At 50.7% G+C, this 16,472-nt stretch overlaps 2 protein-coding genes across 3 annotated transcripts in view; both read left to right on the forward strand.

Annotated features, from left to right (window-relative positions):
• The window catches only part of rbl1 (retinoblastoma-like 1 (p107)), a 10,772-nt gene extending 8,205 nt beyond the window's left edge, over nucleotides 1–2,567 (forward strand). Inside the window, exons 17-22 of one of the 2 annotated variants that reach the window (XM_070845548.1) lie at nucleotides 473–649; nucleotides 740–811; nucleotides 1,010–1,094; nucleotides 1,266–1,414; nucleotides 1,517–1,687; nucleotides 1,825–2,567. In XM_070845548.1, coding sequence (XP_070701649.1) covers nucleotides 473–649; nucleotides 740–811; nucleotides 1,010–1,094; nucleotides 1,266–1,414; nucleotides 1,517–1,687; nucleotides 1,825–2,019 — 849 coding nt within the window. In that variant the 3' untranslated portion in view covers nucleotides 2,020–2,567. The remainder of the gene's footprint in view (nucleotides 1–472; nucleotides 650–739; nucleotides 812–1,009; nucleotides 1,095–1,265; nucleotides 1,415–1,516; nucleotides 1,688–1,824) is intronic. The other variant, XM_070845555.1, reaches the window with a different exon arrangement.
• Nucleotides 2,568–6,607: 4,040 nt separating this feature from the next.
• tmem74b (transmembrane protein 74B) lies at nucleotides 6,608–9,723 on the forward strand. Its single transcript, XM_070851602.1, has 2 exons — nucleotides 6,608–6,841; nucleotides 9,160–9,723. Exons 1-2 carry the CDS (start codon nucleotides 6,608–6,610, stop codon nucleotides 9,721–9,723), a joined length of 798 nt encoding a protein of 265 aa, XP_070707703.1.
• The last annotated feature ends 6,749 nt before the right edge of the window (nucleotides 9,724–16,472 follow it).

Consider the following 16,472-nt stretch of genomic DNA (forward strand, 5'->3'; position numbering starts at 1 on the left):
ATCTGACAGGTTCAGATAAAACTACCAGGACACTGAGAGCCAAACCACCAAATAAAATCCAGACACAGCCTGGAGCCTTCATCCTACTCCTCCTCTCCCGGGCCACATGGACCCCGTCCAGGACTCAGCAGGTGTAGAGTATCTGGGCGGAGCTACGGGAGAAACTGACTGCTGAGATCAGAGGGACGGAAACTTCTAGAAGAAACAAGAACTCGTCAATAAAAAGTCACCCTTTGTTTTTTCAGAAACATGAATCAGTGAATAATAATAATCAAACTTTATTTATACAGCAGCGCTGACAGAAGGCAGAAAGGTCAAAGGTCAGCAACAAAAAGATGGTGCCAGAGAGAAACAGCAACATGTGAACAGAAGAAATACTGATGATGAACTGTGTGTGTGTGTGTGTGTGTGTGTGTGTGTGTGTGTGTGTGTGTGTGTGTGTGTGTGTGTGTGTGTGTGTGTGTTTTTTCAGGTGTACCACCTGGCCAGTGTGCGTCTGAGGGACCTGTGTGTGAAGCTGGACGTCCCCCCCGAGCTCAGAGCGAAGATGTGGACGTGTTTTGAACACAGTCTGGTTCACTGCAGCGACCTGATGAGGGGGCGACACCTGGACCAGGTGCTGCTGTGCAGCGTCTACATCATATCCAAGGTGGGGTGGCTGTCCACATCGACATCTCAATGAGGGGGGGCCCTGTGTCCCACAGTCCGCTAGATGACGCAATGTTTTTTTCTCCTGCAGATCAGCAGAGAGACTCACAGCTTCTATGACATCATGAAGTGTTACCGCAGCCAACCACAGGCCAGCAGCCACGTGAGACACACACACACACACACACACACACACACACACTGAGACACACACACACACACTGAGACACACACACACACACACACACTGAGACACACACTGAGACACACGCACACACTGAGACACACATACTGAGACACACACACACACTGAGACACACTAGTGTCTAATGATGTATATATGTATGGTGTGTGTGTGCAGGTGTACCGCAGTGTGTTGCTGCGTGTGTGTCCCAGGGAGGGGTCCGAGGAGAACATGGAGGTGGATCCTGTTTCTGGAGGAGAATGTAAGATCACGTGATCACACACACACGATGCAGGCTGTGGGGGTGGGACGCCGTCAGGGGTCAGGGTGAAGGTCTTCCTGGTGTGGCTACGGTGGCCTGGGGGGGGTCACACAGGGCTGATCAATCATCTGATCCATCGGTTAAACATATTGATCCGTGTGTGTCCATCAGCGGCAGAGAAAACCAATCAGGTCTCAGGGACGGGGAACTCTGACCAATCAGGGGAGGAGGAGCGTGGTGACCTCATCCAGTTCTACAACAGCGTCTTCGTCCTGAAGATGAAGAGCTTCGCCCTGCGGTACGCCGCCCACGACAACCGGGTATGACCTCGCCATGAGACGGTGGTGATGTCACCACAACCCCGAGACCAACCACTGAGTCACCTGACCTGTGTGTGTGTGTGTGTGTGTGTGTGTGTGCAGGCGGACGCCCCCCCCATGTCTCCGTTCCCATCGGTACGGGCTCAGCCTCTCTCTCCTCGCCGTGTGTCTCAGAGACATTCGCTCTACGTCTCGCCGCATAAGACGCCGGCCGGTGGCCTCACACCCAACGCCTACACACACACCTACAGGATCAACAGCAGCCCGTCCAAGGCAGGACACACACACACACACACACACACACTCTGACACACACTGGTTAACTCTGGTTATTGGTTAGTGCTGGTTAATGGAGGAGGAGGTGTGTGTTAGCTGACCCCCACAGTAACACTGGTGCCCCCCCCATCCAGGAGCTGTCAGACATCAACCGGATGATCCGGCAGGGCAGCGTCAGCAGGAAGAGGGCCTTCACCATGGAGGCCGACGTCATGATGTCATCAGCCTGCGACTCCCCCAGCAAGAGGGCGTGTCCGGAGAACGGCAGCAGCCCCGACGTGCTGCTGAAGCGCCTGCAGGACGTGGTGTCGGAGCGCCAGAGTCACTGAGGGGGGGGCTGGACAGCACCGGACCACACAGGGGGTGTGCTCTTCATCACTCTGAGCTGATGAAGAGCTGAGCCCCCCCCCAGAAATAAGGACGTTTTCACAGTTTTATTAAGTTTTACTTTAAACATTTAAAACAGCTCAGACACGAGTACAGATTCACTGCTCTGAGGGGGGGGGGGGCTCCCAAACACTGAGACACTATGAGCTCAGGCCTGGACAGACTCACTAGCCTAGCAACAGTAAGGCTAACAACAACCCATAATGCACCACTGTCACCTGTCACTAACAGGTCGGGGTTACCAACAGGTGTTGGTAGGTGGCAGTTCATCTTTGGTCCCATCAGAATATTTTAGAAAAAGATTTCAAAGCCCTTTGAAAGACTGTGTGTGTGTGTGTGTGTGTGTGTGTGTGTGTGAGTGTGTGAGTGTGTGAGTGTGTGAGTGTGAGTGTGAGTGTGAGTGTGAGTGTGAGTGTGTGTGTGTGTGTGTGTGTGTGTGAGTGTGTGAGTCACTCGAAGGTTTTTTGTACAATAAAACTTGTTCTGAGCACCGAGTCGTCCTTCACTCTTCGTCTGTCTGTAGTCTTCCTCACAGCTTCACTGCTGACTCGGCACGCTCACCTGAAGCAAACCTGGTTATTCATCGTCAGTTGTCGGTCTTCGTCCTGTCTGATCTGTACCTAATGAGTCCTGAGTCCGAGCACTCCGGCTCTGAAATACCAGTTTGAGTTTGGTGTGTCTGTCACAGGGATGTCACTTCCTGTCCTGAGGCCAGGTGGGACGCCAGAGCTCCGGTCGGCACTGAGCGCCTTGCTAATGAGGCATCTGCTGTGCTCAGAAGCATCCTGAGGGTTTAGGTGGAGTTCAGTGCTGAGCTGAGCTCCTTTCTCTGTATTTCTTCCTCCACGAGCGTCCTGATCAGCACCGATTTTAGTGCCGTGTGACCGAGCTGAAGTTGCTGGCCGTCATCAGGGGTCAGTGGGGCGGCTGTGATCCAGGTAACGACACAGAGGTTCACGATCAGGTGACCACGCCGCAGACTCTGAACCATCGGACGTGATGAAGATGACTCCGGTCAGACTGCAGCTTCCTCCTGTGGTCAGTGCAACATCAGCAACAGGACATCACCTTCACAGCAGCTCCAGCGCCCCCTGCAGGAGCCGTTCAGCAGCTCCACTCACACAGGACCAGGAGGAATCCTGAGTCTCGCTGCTGTGGCAACACTCAGGGTTGAGATAGTCAGTGAGGTGTTTTTATCGCCACAGCGCCACCTGCAGTCTGACTAAAGGTCTGCAGGGACTGTAGCTCCTGCTCGATCTGATCACACCCGGTAGGCCCCGCCCTGTGGTTGGTATCGCCGTATTTCCCGTGGTCCTGGTGCATTTCCAGCCCAGTCTGGCAGACGGGCTCGTTGGGGACTCCTCTGGTGAAGGGTCTGGTCGAGTGACCCTGTTGCTGATCAGTCAGACTGTCCCGGGATCTGGGCCACGAAGACCAGTCGGTCTGAGGAGACCCGGGTCGTGGTTCAGTTGCTCTGTGACGTCTTCAGGTTCTTAAATGTGGTTCCAGTCGACCCTGGTGGCTGTCGTCCAGCAGTGAAGGTTTGTCCCTCCTGGGTCTCCGTCCAGTCGTCTGATGAGGAGCCGGATCCCTGAGAGCGCGGAGCGGCTCAGCGGTGACTGAACTCTGAAGATGAAGAACTGGTGCTCCTCAGGCGGGTACAGGCGGGTGTGGGACACCTCCCGGGTCCTCACAGGATCAGTGATGTTACTGGTTAGTTTATGAAGGTGTGAACCAGGTGACGTCTCCTCAGGTGTGCTCAGCATCTTCAGGTAGCTTTACATGCTCACACGTCAGTGTGAGGTCACAACACCTGGACTGGCGGGAAAACACAACAGCGGTCAGATGGGGTGGCCACGCCGAACACGCCTGATGACGTGTTGCCATGGCGATAACGTTTACAGAGTAAAATATTTGAAATAGTTATTGTTTTCAGAGCATCAAGGTGACATCATGCAGATCAGCTGTTCGAGTTTGAGGCCTGATCACGTGTTCACCGTATGTGACGTAACGTGACTGCCTTTGGACGACCCCCCCACCAATGGGAAGAAGGTTTGACTCCGAAATGTTCAAACACAATCAGTGAATTATTGATAACCCACAGACACACTGTTCGATCTATGATCACTATTATTATTATTAATAAATCTATTGGCTGTATGTTGTGTTGTGTATTATTGTCACATTTATTCTTCCACAATAAACCTTTCATTGGTTCATGTCGTTGCCCCCCCTCCCCAACACACACACTCTCTCTCTCTCTTCCCACCCCCCTCTCCTCTGACTCCCCTCACGTGATCCAGCATCCTCCTCCGTGTCTCTCCGGATGTCCACACCGTCTGACTCCCTCCCGTTCGCGGCCTCAGCTCCAGGTAAGTCCCGCCGTCTCTCCTCTGCTGCTGCCGGGTTCAGGGCGGATGCTGCCTGCCTGGATGATTGCTTCACCCCGGTGTTTCCCTCCGGAGGCGTCGGCGCGGCTGCAGCGTTTCTGTCCGGATGAGACGATCCAGATCTGGTGGTCTGATTCGGACTCTGGTGGTCTGATCCGGACTCTGGTGGTCTGATTCGGACTGTCCCCTCCGCTGTCGGTCGGTGTTATCAGCCGTCAGGTCGGTGATGTTACCGTGTCAGTCGGTGATGCTCATCAGTGCAGCTCATCCTGATCTTATCTCTCTCACACACACACACACACACACACACACACACACACACACACACACACAGTCAGACGGACTGAACCGGTCCAGGTTTTTATCGGTTTGGCGCATCACAAGGTCACGGTGCTGGGGGGGGAGTAAAAGGTGTTTATTACCGGGGGGGGTAACGGAGGATGGTGTGGCAGGATGACTCTTAAGGGACAGGAGCTGGTCACCTGTCTGTCTCACCGATACCTGCCCTCCATGGTGTGTGTGTGTGTGTGTGTGTGTGTGCGTGCGCGCGCGCGCGCTGCGTGCGTGTGCTGCAGCAGGACTGTTGTTCATGTGGTCTGATGATGTTCACTACACATTCTGCTTTAATTTCATGTGTGACTCAGTCTGTCTGTGGGCCGACTGTCTGTCTGTCTGTGGGCCGACTGTCTGTCTGTCTACGGGCCGACTGTCTGTCTGTCTGTGGGCCGACTGTCTGTCTGTCTACGGGCCGACAGTCAGTCTACGGACTGACTGTCTGTCTACGGGCTGTCTGTCTGTCTGTCTACGGGCCGACTGTCTGTCTGTCTACGGGCCGACTGTCTGTCTGTCTACGGGCTGTCTGTCTGTCAGTCTACGGGCCACCTGTCTGTCTGTCTACGGGCCGTCTGTCAGTCTACGGCCGTCTGTCTGTCTGTCTACGGGCCAACTGTCTGTCTGTCTACGGGCCGACTGTCTGCCTACGGGCCGACTGTCAGTCGGTCTATGGGCCGACTGTCTGTCTGTCTGTCTACGGGCCGACTGTCTGTCTGTCTACGGGCTGTCTGTCAGTCTACGGGCTGTCTGTCTACGGGCCAACTGTCTGTCTGTCTACGGACTGACTGTCTGTCTACGGGCCGACTGTCTGTCTGTCTACGGCTGTCTGTCAGTCTACGGGCTGTCTGTCTGTCTGTCTGTCTACGGACTGACTGTCTGTCTACGGGCCGACTGTCTGTCAGTCTACGGGCTGTCTGACTGTCTGTCTACGGGCCGACTGTCTGTCAGTCTACGGGCTGTCTGACTGTCTGTCTACGGGCCGACTGTCTGTCAGTCTACGGGCTGTCTGTCTGTCTGTCTACGGGCTGTCTGTCTGTCTGTCTGTCTACGGGCCGACAGTCAGGCTACGGACTGACTGTCTGTCTACGGGCCGACTGTCTGTCTGTCTACGGGCCGACTGTCAGTCGGTCTACGGGCCGACTGTCTGTCAGTCTACGGGCCGACTGTCTGTCTACGGACCGACTGTCTGTCTACGGGCCGACTGTCTGTCAGTCTACGGACCGACAGTCAGTCTGTCTACGGACTGACTGCTAACCAGGGCTAAGGCTAGTGCTAACCAGGGCTAATTTTGTGCTAACCAGGGCTAAGGCTAGTGCTAACCAGGGCTAATTTTGTGCTAACCAGGGCTAATTTTGTGCTAACCAGGGCTAAGGCTAGTGCTAACCAGGGCTAATTTTGTGCTAACCAGGACTAAGGCTAGTGCTAACCAGGGCTAGTGAATCACTGAGCTGTCTCTGTGGTCCCAGAGCTCTCTGCTAATTTGCCTGACACGTGCTCTTTCTTTACTCGTTGTTGGTGGGGAAGCTTTGCTTTGCGCTTGGTGCAGCACAGCTGAAGTGTGACTGCTGAGGATGCTGAAGGCAGCAGATGGTGAAACAGGTCACTCCTGATGTCCACTGTGTGTTTCCAGATAGTTCTTTCTACAGACCGATCCCGTTCACACCACCCAGGCCCCCGCTGGTCTGGAACTGAGCCTCGGGAGTGACCCACTGTGTGAATCTACTTCCTGTTTAACGATAACTTTGCCTCTGTTTAGTGAGGATGAGGAGCAGAGGGATGAAGACATGAACACATCCAGCAGACACAGATGGAGTCCTCTTTCAACAGTGTAGAGCTCCGGGAGCTGCGGGGCGGAGGAGGCAGGCTGGCCGTGTCTCCCACTCCGGCCTCGGCACCCCGGGCGGCGGTCACAGCGGGCTGCGCCACCCGGGGCTTCGAGAACGCCTCCTACCAACAGGACGAGGAGCAGGACCACCAGCAGGGGGCGACGGAGGCGGTGGCAGCTCCGCCTGCAACTTCGCCCGGAACCAAGGTAGGTCCAGTTTCTGCAGTCTGGTCACGCAGGGCCCCCCCCAGCGTGACCAGCCTGAGAGATTATAAAATGTCCCCCAGAGGGAAACCAACATTTAAACTCCGCTCCGTTTAGCGAAGAAGAGACAAATGCAGAAAAAGAGCGTTAGCATAGTAATAGTATACAGTGGGGCAAAAAGCCACCAATTGTGCAAGTTCTCCCACTTAAAAAGATGAGAGAGGCCTGTAATTTTCATCATAGGTGCACTTCAACTATGAGAGACAGAATAAGAAAAAAAAAAATCCAGAAAATCACATTGTCTGATTTTTAAAGAATTCATTTGCAAATTATGGTGGAAAATAAGTATTTGGTCAATAACAAAAGTTCATCTCAATACTTTGTTATATACCTTTTGTTGGCAATGACAGAGGTCAAACGTTTTCTGTAAGTCTTCACAAGGTTTTCACACACTGTTCCTGGTATTTTGGTCCATTCCTCCATGCAGATCTCGTCTAGAGCAGTGATGTTTTGGGGCTGTCGCTGGGCAACACGGACTTTCAACTCCCTCCAAAGATTTTCTATGGGGTTGAGATCTGGAGACTGGCTAGGCCACTCCAGGACCTTGAAATGCTTCTTACGGTGTGTTTGGGATCATTGTCATGCTGAAAGACCCAGCCACGTTTCATCTTCAATGCCCTTGCTGATGGAAGGAGGTTTTCACTCAAAATCTCACGATACATGGCCCCATTCATTCTTTCCTTTACACGGATCAGTCGTCCTGGTCCCTTTGCAGAAAAACAGCCCCAAAGCATGATGTTTCCACCCCCATGCTTCACAGTAGGTATGGTGTTCTTTGGATGCAACTCAGCATTCTTTCTCCTCCAAACACGACAAGTTGAGTTTTTACCAAAAAGTTCTATTTTGGTTTCATCTGACCATATGACATTCTCCCAATCCTCTTCTGGATCATCCAAATGCTCTCTAGCAAACTTCAGACGGGCCTGGACATGTACTGGCTTAAGCAGGGGGACACATCTGGCACTGCAGGATTTGAGTCCCTGGCGGCGTAGTGTGTTACTGATGGTAGCCTTTGTTACTTTGGTCCCAGCTCTCAGCAGGTCATTCACTAGGTCCCCCCGTGTGGTTCTGGGATTTTTGCTCACCGTTCTTGTGATCATTTTGACCCCACGGGGTGAGATCTTGCGTGGAGCCCCAGATGGAGGGAGATTATCAGTGGTCTTGTATGTCTTCCATTTTCTAATAATTGCTCCCACAGTTGATTTCTTCACACCAAGCTGCTTACCTATTGCAGATTCAGTCTTCCCAGCCTGGTGCAGGTCTACAATTTTGTTTCTGGTGTCCTTTGACAGCTCTTTGGTCTTGGCCATAGTGGAGTTTGGAGTGTGACTGTTTGAGGTTGTGGACAGGTGTCTTTTATACTGATAACGAGTTCAAACAGGTGCCAGAAATACAGGTAACGAGTGGAGGACAGAGGAGCCTCTTAAAGAAGAAGTTACAGGTCTGTGAGAGCCAGAAATCTTGCTTGTTTGTAGGTGACCAAATACTTATTTTACCGAGGAATTTACCAATTAATTCTTTAAAAATCCTACAATGTGATTTCTTGGATTCTTTCCCCCCATTCTGTCTCTCATAGTTGAAGTGTACCTATGATGAAAATTACAGGCCTCTCTCATCTTTTTAAGTGGAAGAACTTGCACAATTGGTGGCTGACTAAATACTTTTTTGCCCCACTGTATATAATAAAAGTCACACAAACCCATGTACATAATCTGAAAACATGTTTCTATTGAGTCTAACCGCTGACTTTGAATCCACAAACAGAAAACTGTTTCTGTCATGCTAGCAGCTAACAGGACGGCTGTCAGATTACCCTGCAGAACGTTTTACCTAAAACACACCGTGTGCTGTGGTCAACAGGCCGATCTGGAGACGAGGGTTCAGCGATTAAACTCTGCCAGTTTGTTCATGGACTGTAAACAGTCCAGAATCCCAGCCCGCACGACACCAGACTCCATTCACAAAAACAGTGATTTTAGCTCACAGAACACAGGAGCTGCTGTCTGTTACTGTGACTTTAAACAGGGTTAAAACACTGGATTACTCCTTTAAACTAAAAGCTGTCACACCTCTTTGTCTTCTTCAGGTTTTGTGCTTCCTTTAGTCACTGTAGCTGCATCAGGCATCTCTCCATCTTTCCTTCATATCTCTGTCTTTTCTTCATCTCCGTCTTTTCTTCATCTCCGTTTCTTCTTCATCAATCTTTTCTTTGTCTCTCCGTCTTTTCTTCATCTCCGTCTTTTCTTTGTCTCTCCATGTCTCTGCAGCAGCATCAGGCAGCGTCTCTGCGGCCGTTCGATGAGGATGGCGGCGGTCAGGAGGATGGTCAGGACGTCTCTGAGTTTAGTGTGGCTGACGACCACTCGGCGGACTACGGCTTCGTCCTGGCGCTGGTGTTCCTGGTGAGTGGCATCGTGCTGGTGGTCATCGCCTACACCATCCCCCGGGAGGCCAGAGTGGACCCCGACTCGGTGTCGGCCCGCCAGATGGAGAGGCTGGAGATGTACTACGCCCAGCTGGGCTCCCACCTAGACAGGTGCATCATCGCGGGGCTGGGGCTGCTGACGCTGGGGGGGATGTTCCTGTCGGTGCTGCTCATGGTGTCCATCTGCCGCGGCGAGATGTACCGGCACAGGGCGGCGTTCGTCAGACCCAAGAGGACTTACGGCTCCATCAACCTGAGGATGAAGCAGCTGGCGAGCGGCGAGGGCGCAGGGGAGGAGTTTCTGGTGGAACAAGCAGAGACCCGGAATAACGCCCAGCCCGACCAGAGGCAGGACTCTAGACCAGAACCGGGGCCGAGCCACCGTCCTCCTGCTCACGGAGACAACTAGAGTCCTTCATCTTCTCTCTGCCTTCATCACGGGGACGAGGACACAGACCACCGCGCTCTGACCACCACACACTCCTGACCGGACCATGACCGACAGCGCTGTGTGTGTGTGTGTGTGTGTGTGTGTGTGTGTGTGTGTGTGTGGGTGTGGGGGGGGGCGACGACCAGCAAACAGGAAACATGAGCTGCTGCAGAGACCCGTCAGACATCAGGACGGTCACCTGACAGGACGGGTGTGGGACGCCGGCTCTGATCACCTGATGGACAGAGGCAGCACAGAGATATTGGACTGTGGCGGACACTCACATGGACACACACACGCACACACACAGGGTGACCAGGTTAAAGCTGCAGTAACCAATTGTTTACGCTTTAATCTCTACAGTTTCTTCCTCTCTGCTTATCAAACCGAGTTTCCACCAAAGTGCTAACTGGAGCCAATGTTAGTGCGAACTGTGTTAGTGCTAACTGGAGCTAATGTTAGTGCGAACTGTGTTAGTGCTAACTGGAGCCAATGTTAGTGCTAACTGGAGCCAATGTTAGTGCTAACTGGAGCTAATGTTAGTGCTAACTGGAGCTAATGTTAGTGCGAACTGGAGCCAATGTTAGTGCTAACTGGAGCCAATGTTAGTGCTAACTGGAGCCAATGTTAGTGCTAACTGGAGCTAATGTTAGTGCGAACTGTGTTAGTGCTAACTGGAGCCAATGTTAGTGCTAACTGGAGCCAATGTTAGTGCTAACTGGAGCTAATGTTAGTGCTAACTGGAGCTAATGTTAGTGCGAACTGGAGCCAATGTTAGTGCTAACTGGAGCCAATGTTAGTGCTAACTGGAGCCAATGTTAGTGCTAACTGGAGCCAATGTTAGTGCTAACTGTGTTAGTGCTAACTGGAGCCAATGTTAGTGCTAACTGGAGCCAATGTTAGTGCTAACTGGAGCCAATGTTAGTGCTAACTGGAGCTAATGTTAGTGCGAACTGTGTTAGTGCTAACTGGAGCTAATGTTAGTGCTAACTGGAGCCAATGTTAGTGCTAACTGTGTTAGTGCTAACTGGAGCCAATGTTAGTGCTAACTGGAGCCAATGTTAGTGCTAACTGGAGCTAACGTTAGTGCTAACTGTGTTAGTGCTAACTGGAGCTAATGTTAGTGCTAACTGTGTTAGTGCTAACTGGAGCTAATGTTATTGCTAACTGGAGCTAATGCTAGTGCTAACTGGAGCTAATGTTAGTGCTAACTGTGTTAGTGCTAACTGGAGCTAATGCTAGTGCTAACTGACTTAATAGACAGTAAAAATGATCTGTGACTTCAAAACCCCGTCACATTTCTGTGGACAGGATCTCTCCATTTATTAACCAGGCTTTAATTTAATGACATTATCAAAGGCAAACTCAGTGCAGACAGACAGGCCAACAGACAGGCCGGCAAGCAGACAGACAGACAGACAGGCTGATAGACAGGCCGGCAAGCAGACAGACAGACTGACAGGCTGACAGACAGACAGACAGACTTAGTGAGGTATCCATTAAGCTCAGGTAGAGGTGGGCAGCATGTTCACGATGCCATAAGGCATAAGGGGGATGGCCGAGGGGTGGCGGTGACACACATTACCCAGCAAGCATTGCAGCAGCCTGATCTGACGGTGCTGGTCTCGACGCGCTCAGACCTCCTGTTACTCATCTGCACATCGATTGTTTTATCACCATGGAAACCAGATACAGGAGACAGATGGAGCCTGGTGTCATCGCAGGATGTCTCCACAGTTACGAGTCCCTGAACAGAAAAAAAGGAGTGTGTGGGAGAAAACTAGACCTGAACATGTGTGAAGTGACGGCGTGACCGTCGACAGTTTCCCCCCATGGAGTCATCTAAGACTGTCTAAGACTGACGTGCTCTCGTCAGTGAATCCATAATGGGTCACATGTCCGATATCTCATCACCAGGAAGTGCTGCCTTCACCAATCAGCTTCTTCTGCCGGCATCACGTCAGAACCTCAGCGTCCCGCTGCAGCCGAACGTCTTGTGTGTGACAGCACTATGGAAAGGATCCCTACAGAGATATATCGCTCTCTGCAGACACACCAGACTACATTCACAAAAACAGGAATTTTAGAGCCCAGGTTTAAAAATACTGCAGACTGAGAAACTATTAAATCAGGAGATCCATTAAATCCATCAAAAATAATTTCAAACTTCCAAATGTGATGGCATCCTCTGAGTCTGACTACAGCCGGCAGTCTGAAGGAGAAGCTGGTTTTGAGTGGAATGAACCTTTAATGACTCTTTGTATTATGTTATTTATGTCATGTGAGGAAACGATATGCCTTAACGAGTGAACACAGACGCTGTAAACCATCTGTACACAGATATTATTATGCTCATGTATTAAGGCCTGTATAGTGAGCCAGTTAGCCAAGGGTAATGTAGCCACACACACACACACACACACACACACACACTGACCTGCTGATCTCATGCCGTTTATTGAAATATTTACCACATTTGATTTGACAGGACAGATATACTGTAAATACTTAACGTAGACACGCTGGATGTAGACGACCAGCAAACGCGTTTGTAACGTTAACGCTAACGCTCACAAATCAGATGATAACCTCAGCACACACACACACACACACACACACACTCTGTCAGGAGCAGCTGAACAATCGTGCTTTAACTCTGAACCTTCACTGGATGACGAATGATAGGAATCTTTAGTGTTAAGGGGTTAGTCGACATTAGAGCTGCCAGAGAGGATTTATTTCATCATTTGAGCCATAAAATGTCAGAAAATAGTAAAACCTTTCCCAAAGTTATTCTTTCAATTAATTCAACCACCAATTAATCCAACATGTATTCATACATACATATATATATCCCACTTTAAAGACTGGAGCCAGCGAGTTTTGGGCTTTTTTGCTTAAAAAATATCATAAGGAAACACACTATTGGAATAGTTGCATATTAACATCCTTTTGAACGACTGATCAGACTAATTATCCTTCCTGCGTACAGACCAGTGGTAATGAGACAGTCCTCCCACTGGTCTGACTGGTGGTAACAGGACAGTCCCCCCCCCCACTGGTCAGACCGGTGGTAACAGGACAGTCCTCCCACTGGTCTGACCGGTGGTAACAGGACAGTCCCCCCACTGGTCAGACCGGTGGTAACAGGACAGTCCCCCCCCCCCACTGGTCAGACCGGTGGTAACAGGACAGTCCCCCCCCCCCACTGGTCAGACCGGTGGTAACAGGACAGTCCTCCCACTGGTCTGACTGGTGGTAACAGGACAGTCCTCCCACTGGTCTGACTGGTGGTAACAGGACAGTCCTCCCACTGGTCAGACCGGTGGTAACAGGACAGTCCCCCCACTGGTCAGACCGGTGGTAACAGGACAGTCCCCCCCCCCACTGGTCAGACCGGTGGTAACAGGACAGTCCCCCCCCCCCACTGGTCAGACCGGTGGTAACAGGACAGTCCTCCCACTGGTCTGACTGGTGGTAACAGGACAGTCCTCCCACTGGTCAGACCGGTGGTAACAGGACAGTCCCCCCACTGGTCTGACCGGTGGTAACAGGACAGTCCCCCCACTGGTCTGACCGGTGGTAACAGGACAGTCCCCCCACTGGTCAGACCGGTGGTAACAGGTCAGTCCCCCCCCCACTGGTCAGACCGGTGGTAACAGGACAGTCTCCCCCCCCCACTGGTCAGACCGGTGGTAACAGGACAGTCCCCCCACTGGTCTGACCGGTCAATGCTGTGACCTTAAAGGCTGCTCTGTCGGGTTCGATCCCTGACTCTGCTGACATGCCCCAGAGGACAATAAAAGCATGTATTAGTGTTTTGTAGGAAAACACCGGTCCTGTGACGGTCAGAGCTGGGTTAATCAGACACCTGCTGCTCAATCACACCTGTCGCCGTGTGATCACACCTGGTTCGTCTTTGCTAGACCTGGAAGATCCTTTTGGTTTAACCACAAACATCCGTTCTATCGCTCTCTGCACACACACCAGACTACATTCACTATAACAGGGATTTTAGCTCACAGGACACAGGAGTTGAGGTTCTGCACTGCCCCCCTCGGTTTGTGTTGTTGTGTGACAAAGTCACATGAACTTCGTGTTCTGAGGTAAAATTACTGTTGGCTTTGAGATATCTGACGCTGTCAGCAACGTCTGTGGAGACGATTCCTGTGAAGACGTGGTGCAGCTGGAAAGTGATGTCTGTGGACAGAGTAAGAGCCACTTGGTTCCCTGTAGCGTCCAATCCATTCACTCCCATTAGAGCCAGGCGCCTCGCAACCAGGGCCGACAGAAAGAATGCTGTGATTTTGGGTGAACTGAGCCTTTAAACCAAAGTGTCTTTGATGAAAATCAGTCTTCTGTCTGTCAGATCAGCAACCAAGCGGAGCTGTGTGTCTGTTCGGTGTTTGAAAGTCAAGGCCGAACACGAGTGCCTCGGTCAAAGAGAATCAATCTTTATTCTGTCTGCGGCGCGATGACTCCGTTACCATGGAAACAGTCTATTTATATCAGGGGCCGTTGGTGGAGCAGGTCTCAGATGTCACGGAAAGTCCTTGTGAGGACACGGCAGAGGAGACTTTTATATATATATATATATATATATTTAAACAGGATGAAGGAAACGTACAAACCGTCTGTCTGGATGTTTTCCATGAAACAAACCTTTAGTTCTGTTGAATTCCTGAATCTTTGGGTCTCTGAATTAAAGAGTTTGGTCTGAGCTGCTCTTTATGGAAAGAGTCTTGAAATAACGCTGTTATGAACTGGCGCTATATAAATAAAGACTGATTGATTGATTGATAGTTCAGACCCGAAGGGACAAAGAGCCGCTGTGACAGACAATAACTTTAAATTTCATTTTAATTTGATGGGAAACATCAAAGTGATCATTATTATTGATGCATTTATAGTGTTACTGTTAGTGTTGTAATTTTTCCTTCTATGTCGGGAATAATCAGGCACAAATTCCCATGATGCTTTGGGTCATGTTAACAGAAAATTTAAGCAGCCCCCGTCTGCAGAGGACGAACCAGCAGACGGCAGATCCTGTCTGCAGAGGATGAACCCCTGTATGTTCAGACTATCAGTGGATCACTGAGAGACTGAAGGAAAGTTAAAAACAGACAGATTCTCTATGAGGTTCTGCAGTGATGGAGCGTCTTCTTTTCTAGGATTTATGGTCGTGGTTAGTGGCGGACATGGAGACGGTGTTTCCCTGGACAGCTGAAGTCACAGTGAATCTAAAACCACGAGCGCCGTGGCCCTTGTGGGTATAAATACATCAGTGCTCCAACTCACAACACAACCTGTCTGTGTCCTGATGAGTGAGGAGAGCGTAGCGTCACCTCCGAACCTCCCCCACACTGAGGGGTCAGAGGTCAATGGCATCACCGCGTCCTGCGGCCGCTTGTAGTGCAGGTGTTTCCCGAAAGATGCGTCAGCAGAGGGCGGGGTGTCGACCCCCAGCTCGGCCTCATTGATCGGCACACGGCAGCCCGCTGCCTCAGAGAAGTTCGGCGGCGCCGTGGAAACGAGCTCCCGCTGGAAACGTGACCTCGGTATCAGCCGGTCCTGTTCACACCTGAGACACCAAACAGAGTCCAGACAGACACACTCCAACCCCAACCACACAGACACTCACTGAATGTAGAAACTAATGCTGGACCAATGGACCAACCACGCCATACCTGTCCGTCACACGGTCACATGTAAACAGTCACATGGTTCCGAGCGATCGTCGTGGAAACACTATTGTATAAACATTCCCGTGTTTACTGTCCAGAGTGTACAGAGTTTGTAGATGATGTATTTAGCAAGAGAAAGTGATACTTCACTCAGCTGGAAGACTTTTTGTTGTCGTGGGAACGAGTCTTAAAGGGGCCTCGTGACTTCTGGTGGTCGACGGCAGGAAATAAAATGACCCGTCAGTGACTGAATCCCAGTTCTCCCAGTACGTCCACTCAAATCAACGCTGAGCACCTTCCTGTGGTTTAAAATCAGAACTTCCCTAAACGTATTTAATAGTGAACAGATTTAAACAGGCTGTGTAACAGTTCACGTGTATTTATCTCTTTGTGTGATCAGATTGTAACGTAACTGTCCCAACGGTGAGCTAGTTAGCATTATGGGGCTAACGGTCCAAATAAAATCAGACATGATGGCGGTCGGTCTCATGTTGTCACGTGGCTGTTTGGGGGGTCAGAGTGAGGCCTTCAGCCTTGAAGCGGATGTCGTAAAAGGGATTATTGTCTGTATGAAGTGTCGCGGGAACACGAGCAGTAATGGTCATCTCGTCTGCTACGGGCCGGTCTGCTCAGACCTCTGTGGTCATGAGGTGATAAAAAAGTGACGTATTGCCCCTTTAACCTGTTACATGTGCTGTGTGAGGTCATAGCACAGGAAGTAAAAGCATGAACAGGACCGGTGCCCGCTTATTATGAAATAAAATAAAAACTCTTCCATGCTGGTGAAATATCACTTTAGAAACCAGAACGACCTGGTGAATTTTATGAAATATATGAAACAATGTTTGAGAACGATGTTGTGTTTGTTAATCAAAGATGTGAATATTTATTAATCAAAAGAAGACAATGAAAGTAAGCACAGAAAATAATGTCACGTGGGCATTAAAGGGACATTTCGCTGTGTTTTAAAGGGTTGTTCTGCATTAGGTGGACTGTCTGCATGTGGAGATGTTTGAGCTGATGAGAAAACAGTGGCATGTCCCT

Source organism: Pempheris klunzingeri, chromosome 2 (genome assembly GCF_042242105.1).
Source record: "Pempheris klunzingeri isolate RE-2024b chromosome 2, fPemKlu1.hap1, whole genome shotgun sequence".
Lineage (NCBI taxonomy): Eukaryota > Metazoa > Chordata > Actinopteri > Acropomatiformes > Pempheridae > Pempheris > Pempheris klunzingeri.

What these genes read in the sequence shown, in the direction of transcription:
- tmem74b (XM_070851602.1), top strand. Translation starts at nt 6,608, where the DNA reads ATGGAGTCCTCTTTCAACAGTGTAGAGCTCCGGGAGCTGCGGGGCGGA. An exon ending in CCGGAACCAAGGTAGGTCCA is followed by an intron (nt 6,842 to 9,159) that starts GTTTCTGCAGTC and finishes TCTCTGCAGCAG; the next exon opens with CATCAGGCAGCGTCTCTGCG.